This window comes from Artemia sp. Qi Xiang Cuo, unplaced genomic scaffold (assembly GCF_049724085.1).
Source record: "Artemia sp. Qi Xiang Cuo unplaced genomic scaffold, ASM4972408v1 HiC_scaffold_22, whole genome shotgun sequence".
NCBI lineage: Eukaryota > Metazoa > Arthropoda > Branchiopoda > Anostraca > Artemiidae > Artemia > Artemia sp. Qi Xiang Cuo.
Window position 1 is genome coordinate 3593657 of NW_028297431.1, and position 8046 is coordinate 3601702.

The 8046-nt window shown below is 36.7% G+C and overlaps 1 protein-coding gene across 1 annotated transcript; it reads right to left on the reverse strand.

The window, feature by feature from the left end:
* Positions 1-3312: 3312 nt before the first annotated feature.
* On the reverse strand, positions 3313-4287 carry LOC148939061 (uncharacterized). The gene is made up of 2 exons (XM_089107356.1): positions 3683-4287; positions 3313-3631 (listed from the first exon to the last, which is right to left on the reverse strand). Exons 1-2 carry the CDS (start codon positions 4285-4287, stop codon positions 3313-3315), a joined length of 924 nt encoding a protein of 307 aa, XP_088963482.1.
* Between the last annotated feature and the right edge of the window lie 3759 nt (positions 4288-8046).

Consider the following 8046-nt stretch of genomic DNA (forward strand, 5'->3'; position numbering starts at 1 on the left):
AATATACCTTTGTGTAACAAAAATATAATACTTTTGAAACTAATTTGCACTATATATTCGCACATAGGGGGGGGGGGGGGGGGTAGAGGTAAAGTATAGCAGGTAAGCATGCCTAATATTGGAGGTACAAACATTATGCATATTATGAAGTAATAATTGTTTTCTAAGTTTTTTTTTTTCGAATAATGCTCTGAGTGTCAATCCAGCCAAAAATGAGTTTCTTTTTTTGTTGGATCATTTTCATGACCTAAAACTTACAACACCCCACCTACAGTTGTTATTTAGATTGAGAGAGAAGATCAAGACCCAACTATCTTGTTATTGCTTACAGAGGTAATTTGAGAAGCTCAAGGCCTTTCATGGTTTACCAAGTATTTTCATTATATATACACAGCACACTTGCTTTGGATAAAAAGCATAATGATGAACCTGTTTTAATTTGCCCCTGAATTAGAAAAGTTGTTGATAAGGAACCACAAAATGTTGTCCTTTGACATTCCTCCATGAGGTTTGAATGATATTAATTGCCTCTTGTTGTATTGGGTTCTTTTTGTTGTGTCCAATCTTAGGCATGATGTAGGGTCCTTTGTAGGATATACACTTTTCAAAGTATTGCAAGTCCCACCTTCATGCAAAATTCTCAAGGCTCTTATAAGGTTTTCAAACAATTCGTACCCCTCCCTGGCTCTTTTGCCTGCATCTATGGTTTTAATTAGGTAAATTAAAGTTTTTGGTGAATTTAGAGCCTATAATTATGTTCTGGAAAAGCCTTTAAAAGGTCTACTCATTACCTATTTCTAAGGCTTGCTAAATTGTGTAAAAAACTGGTCCTTTACCATAGGCTTACTTTTGGAGAATATCTACCTTCTTAGATTGAAGGTTCGGAAAGCACAATTCTAATGACTTGAGTAGGATCTTAAGCAATATTGAGACTTAAAAAAAAAAATTAATTAAAGAACATTTAAAAAAGAATTTTGAACTTTGTAGACCAAGATTTAACAAAGTTAGAAGGCTGTAAATCACTTTTTGGCAATAAAAAAGGCTCTTTGGTAATAATAAAGGCCACTTTTTGGTAAAAAGGCTCTAAATCACTTTTTGGTAATAAAAAAGGCTCTTTGGCGATAAAAAAAGGCCATTTTTTTATCATAAAAAGGCTCTACATCACTTTCTGGTAAAAGGCTCCAAATCATGTTTGTGCTGTAGATTTATTTAAAAAACATGTTGTTGTACCACAAAGTTTGTTTTTATGTCATCAATGGTTAATTGATGAGGAAAGAGTGAAGCTGTATACTTAAAAAGATCTTCATGGGGTATAATTTAAGCTCTGGTTCCATTCCTGAAAGCTTTGTTCTCCTAATTAAACTGCTTTCCAAGATAGCAAAAACCCCATAATCTAGATTTTATTTCTGGTTCTTATAAACAGTTTGTTCATAATACCAATTAAAAAAAACCAATGTTACTTAATGTTAGTCTTGTTTTTGCAAAGTTAAAATTGGTATAGACCTACCTCTTCTGTGCAATTTTTAAACATCAAAAATGGGGAGGAGGAGAGTTGGGATTGGAGCGCAGGGCAAAAAGGTACTAAACTTCAATTTTGCTGGTATTTGTCTAGATAATAGATTTTTTTTCTGTTTCAGAAATTAGTTGGATGAGGTAAGTAGGCCCCTTCCACCTATAAGGGACATTACCTGAAACTAACTTTCTGTTATTAAAAGTAAACCTTTCAGAAATAGATCTATAGTACAAATAAGGCACAAGGGAATTTTGTTGAGCCTTATAGTTTGCTAATTTCTGATTCATAAGGTTTTAAAGATCCTATAATCTTTACAATAGCATATCTTACAATAGCTTATCTTTCATGAGTTTTAGGAGATTGTAAGTAAACTACCTTATTTCAAGTCAAAACCATGATTTTAGTTGCTAATAACTGGTACATTTCCTTACTATATGCCTATCTTCAAACCAAGGGATAGAAGTCAGTATACTCTTGAAAGAGTCTTTTGAACCCTCCTTATGAATACAGAAGTCTTTCAAAATCACCCTTGAACAGATAGTTTCAAAAGAGGTCACATCAAAATTCACTTTATGTTTATATGTTTAATAATGTTTCTGATGTTTATAATGCAATACATAAACTCAAGAAGCCTCTCTCAAGAGGTACAGATAAAATTTCCACCCAACCCCCTCCTACTTGGAACCCCATTCCTTTTTTTCACACCTTGCACCTTTATTTCAAATGGTGTTCACAAACTGAATTGTCCCTTCTTTGTTTTCAAATGGTTGCCTTACTCTTGCCTCAAAAAACTCTTGCAAGAGTTTTTTGAAATAAGTAATGTCTATACTTAAAGGGTTATATACTCCTGTACTAATTAGGGTCTCAGAAAGGAATAGGGTGTGCTCTTCCACTGACAGCACTGTCATCAGTTGTTATTGATCTTGATAAGTTGGGAGAGTCACTTGTTATTGGGGGTCATTTGGTATTAATAAATGATCTCAGCCATGCTTTTGATTTGATGATTCACGTTCATATCCTCTTTGAAGTTTATAAATGTGGAATCAGTGTTTTATTCCTATTTTCTATGATACGTATATGCATTTAATCATCATTATGAAATTGCTTGACAGAGCAATTACAGATATAGTCATGCCTCTCTGCTTTACATCCTGATCTATGTTTATTTGCTCCATCTTGGACACACAGTTCCAGGATCAGACCTTGAGCAAAATGTTGGGGGAGGCCCAATGTGACAAGGGCACTAATGAGCAGAATCTTGGGGGGACCAATGTGACAAAGGTGCCAATCATTGACCGAATTGACAAATTTATTCTAAAAAAAAAAGAAAAAAACAGAGAAAGAGGGCACCAGAACATCTTGGAGGGGGCCCAGGGTCCCCCTGGATCCATCAGTGCACAGTTCCAAGTGATTCCCTCTTGTATTTTAGAAGGTATAGTGTATATCTTATTGCATGTGCTGGTGATATCTTCAACTCCAGCCAAGTAGTACTCAGGGGTGGCTCAAAGCACTCAGGCCAGGGGGGGGGGTGAGAACCCTAAGTTACACGACTTTGAGATAAAATTATAAGACTCGTCATTACAAAAAAACTTCATAAACAAGGGTGTTTTATCAGTTATACTTATCTACGGGAACAAAGAAGGACAAAAACGGAACACTACATGCGCAAATACACAAATAAGAAAATCTTAAATCTGGATTCGCCTCGTCTTCAAAATGGACCAACGCTGAACAATCTTGTTTAAGTCTACACCATTGGTGAGGTCTTTCTCACTCGCCAACAATATGAGGGAATCCAGTCAAGAATCAAGCATGGCAGTTCTCAGCCAATTCTTTACAAACTTGAGTTTGCTGAATGTTCTTTCGGCAGCTGCAACTGCAACAGGTGCAGTCGCTGCCAATTTGCAGAGACAACTGGCTTGCTTAAGCTGACGGTTCCGGCGATGTCCTTCCCCAAGGACTTCTCTGAAGCAAGCAGTGCCTTGGCAAAACTGGAACAAAACTTCAAGCTCTACTTGAAGAGCAGTAGCATCTGGAGCTCTTTTCTGGTTTGGGAAAAACTTTGTTGCTTGCTCAATATCTGCAACTGAGATACTTTTGTTCAAAGGAGGCTGGAGTCTGGTACAAAATGGCAGAAAATTAGTAAGGTAAGCTCTGAGATTATCTCACATCATTGTAGTCAACTTGTCAAGCAAAATTCTGAAATATTGTCTATAGAACTGATGCATTGAGATATCGGCTTGACTTTGAGCTCGGCTGTCATAACAAGATGGTCCAAGTCTCCGACGATGGTGTCTGATGAAATCAGCCTCTGGGTCCACTTCCATCCTTTTGGTAAACTGTGCTGCACTGTCAACTAAACTGTTCATTTCCTCACAAGATATTCTTTCAAAAAGTTTCTTCGTAGCGTCTAGCATCTCAATTGCGTCGATGATGTTCATCTCCTCTTCTTCAAGCTTTTCTGTTGCAATTCTGGCATTGTACATGATATTTTTCATGAACATGAAGCAGGCGATAAAATTAAAGTTGAGAATCCTTTTCAGGAGGCCGCAGGCTTGTGCTTTCGTCTTTGTATCGGTGTTCTTCATCTGTTTTATTTCGGCAAGGGCTGAGACTATTGATTCAAACGAAGTAACCACTGCTTGTATGGTTTCAGCCCTTGCGGTCCACCGGGTCCGTGATAAGTTTCGGAGATTAAGGCTGTTTTCAATCAAAGAGAGTTTTTCTTTAAGGGCGGCAAAACGCTTTGTAGATGAAGAGAAGAACACATACATTTCTTCGAGGATATTGAAAAGCTCAGCTATCAAGAGAGATGAATTACAACTATGCTCTATCACGGTGTTTATTCTGTGTGCCTGGCAGGGTATATAAGACACACGACGACTTAGAAGTTCCGATACTTCCGACTGGCCTCCATTAACCTAACCAGACATTACAATTACTTAGTTCCATGACTGAAAAGCTTATTCGTTTAGCTAAACTCTTTTCCTCGTCAGTGTTTCGATTATACTTTCTACCATACCCTGACCAGTTTTGTCATTTGCCTCGCTAACATCTAATAGTCTCTCTCTAGGCATCCCTTTCGAGCTGATGGTGTGGATTACGACAGCAAGCTTATCAGAATGTGAAGCATCAGGTGTCGTATCCGTAACATAATAAAATTCTGAATTCAGGACTTCGTCAAGGATCTTCTCCCTGACTTCTGCTGAAAGCAATTCAATAAACTCGTTCTGGGACATTTTGTGTAGATATTTAACTTTGTATGGTCTATACCAAGAATCATTTAACCAAGCTTCAAGAGCAGGCAGATATCTCGCTAGAAGTTGAACAAATTGAACAAAGTTGTTGTCTTGTTCTTCCGTTCTTCTAAATGCAATGCCTTGTCTCGCTAGGGTTCTTACAACGTCCAAAAGAATTGTCACAAATTTTCTGTTTGTCTCTTCATCTTTTTCTTGCTGCCAAAGCTTAGCTCCAGTTCTTTTAACGTGTAGGAAATCAACATGACCATTACTGTTGACGAAGTGACAATAATCCGACAAAGCTGCTTTGTGTGACCCGGAAGAGAAGTGACTAGCTAGTTTTCCTTTCTTTGCTTTTCCCTGGCTCTTCATTTTGTGCCATTGCTGCACACCGTCTTCCACCCAAGCGTTTTCGAACTGATCTCGCCCCGGACCACTACGGAAAAGCGAGCAAACGAAGCAGAAGGCAGCATCTTTCTCGATACTGTACTCTAAGAACTGGTAATCTTCATACCAGCTGGGGTGAAAACGACACTGTTTCTTTTTTGATATTGACAGATCAGCTGGGAACATACTCAGCTTTGGTTGATTAGGACCACATGAAATCAGGTATTTTCTTTGGTTTTCGCTAGAGATTGGCTTCCTTATTCCAGGATCCTTGTGAACTACACTTTCGGAATCGTCGCTGTGATTTTCGACAATAACTCCACTAGTTGCCGAAAAGTTAAGAAGTTCTTCAGTGCAATCGACTGTTAGTTGCTTGCACAGCTCAAACACAGAAGATGATGTAGATTGTATTTCCACCAAGATATCTCTTGCATTCAACGCAGAATTTTCCCGGACGGTCTTAAGAATGTCATTGTCAGGTACTACTGATCCAGCAACTACTGATATAATGTACTCCATCTTGGCGACACATGAAAAGAGTTTCATGTTGTGTCTTTGATCGGAGGCCTCTTGCCCTATATCTGACTCCTTCTCATTATTTGTGTTGACCAATGATATGAAGTTTTCTCCGGTTTCGAATTTATCTCTCGTTTCTGTCGCTAGGTGTTCTTTCAAGGTCGGTGTTCTAACGCCAAGTGTTTCCTTGGTAACTGTAACATGCATGTCCTGAAACAAAAGTGTCAGTAAACACAATTTCGCCAGCGACCGCCCCAAAACCGGTTTGGGCCTGATTCTGGGTGAACTACTTGTCCGGCAAGAAATGAAGCTGAACAACGGATTCAGAATGTCTCCTCACCCCTATATCGACCCTCTAATCAGCTTCAGGAACAACTTTTACCTTCTTCCAAACCGGATTCCGGGCGAACTCAATGTTCCGGCATCAAAATAAATTTCAGGTTTGGATTAGTAGTAAGTACATATTGAATTTGCTGAGACATATAGCAATCTTTGTGTTATTTGCGGGAACGTATACACCTTTTCAAAGAGATTCATAACTCCCTCAACTGGTCTTATACATCTGGTCCGTCTTGTGCTAGTTGAGAATTGTGTAATATGTTATTAGGTACAAGTTTCTGACGTACTTTACGTAAACTAGATTTCTACTTCATGATAAATATGGTATACATGCATTTTTGGGTAAATCCGTGTCAGAAAACCAGTGTGTCTTGATTAGGTGTTAATAAAGTCAGTTATTTTTTTTGTATAAATTCAAGTTTCAAATTATAATTTTATACAGTTTGAATACTTCATTCGTTCTATCAATATCTATATTTTACAATCATTTACATTGATAGAGATATGGAATCTTCTAAGCGACTTCTGGTGAGTAAAATTTTCTTATATTATAATAAAAAAAGAAATCTATTTTTGTCTCGCCATTAAGATAAGGAAGAATTTCCTTTACATTCCTTACTTACGCTTTTTTTCACCGTGCTGTTAGCTCTTAAAAAGCTTCCTATGTTAATTAAACAGTCCATGTGTTTCAATTTTAGTAAATATTCAAAAAAAGAGGCAGGTTCTCATTGATTTTTGCTCATTATACATGAAAAATTAAAATAGAATTTGCATATTAGTTTCGGCAGATTTAATCCGGATATGAAGAGTCACCCCTCCTCAATATCATGCTCTTTACGCTAAAGCCTGTAGCACTTTCAAAAAAGCTTCCTATTCTAATTAAAAAGTCCCTGTTTTTTTTCTTCAAATTTCGGTAAATATTCAAAACAGTGCCAGTCAGTTTCGCTATAAAATAATCAAATCACTTTTCATCCTTCCACCTGAAAAGGGATGTTAATATTCAAACAGGGTGAATAGTTTCACCAGTAAAATAATCAAATCGTTTTACATTCTTCAACCTGAAAAGAGATGTTTTCACACCATCTGATTAAGTTTAGCATTTTTACAAATTTGTTGGCTAAATGGCTTTCTCAAAATTGAGTTATGAATTAACTTACTAGTTAACTTACATAACGAAACTTCTATATTTATATGTTTTTATCACATGTATTAAGGAGTTTACCCCTAGTCAATACCTGGCTCTTTACGCTAAAGTTCGAATTTTGTTTAAATCACGAACTCTTGAATCACAAAGGCCGGTTAATTAGAAGAGATACCTCTTTTGAAGGTGCTAAAGAAAACTCTAGCGTAAAGGGGTGAGATATTGACTAGAAGCCGACCCCTCTCATATACTTAATAATATTTTGGTTTAAACAATGTCTAGAAGTTTCTTTTCTTCCTTTTATCTGTGATTTTAAGTATCTCGCAATTTAAGTATATAAAGTTTTAAAAGCTTTGCATATAAAAAAAGATCTATTATTGTCAACTTTTTGTGTTTGGTACTATGGAATTGAAAGGCCCAGTGCCCTCCATTAATATTCTGAATAAGTAAAAATTGAAGTAGCTAATTAAATTGTGTCATTTTTTCAACTTTTGGGAGTTTGGTACTGTGATATTGAAGGGGCAGTGCCCTCTCATAAGCTAAATAGTTTGAAAACTGAAAATGATTTTTATTTTAGAATGCTGTTGATCAGTCATCGCAGCAAAAACGTGCAAAATTGGATGAAACTCAGGATAACACCGAGACGGGATTAATCGAATCATTGAATGCAATCAGACAAACTGTAATTCGCATCGCACCGCATTCCTAAGGAGATAAGTAATCTGGATAGATAGCTTTTATTATCGACTTAAGTTTTAAATAGATATTCTGAAAATATTTTAATAATTTAGTAAATCGACTCCTTATATGCTTGCGATGAATAATGCTATTTCGCGATTGACATGTAAAAATTTGCGGCAAGATATAACTGAATTAGCATGCATATATTTGGGGTAATGAGATACAGGAAC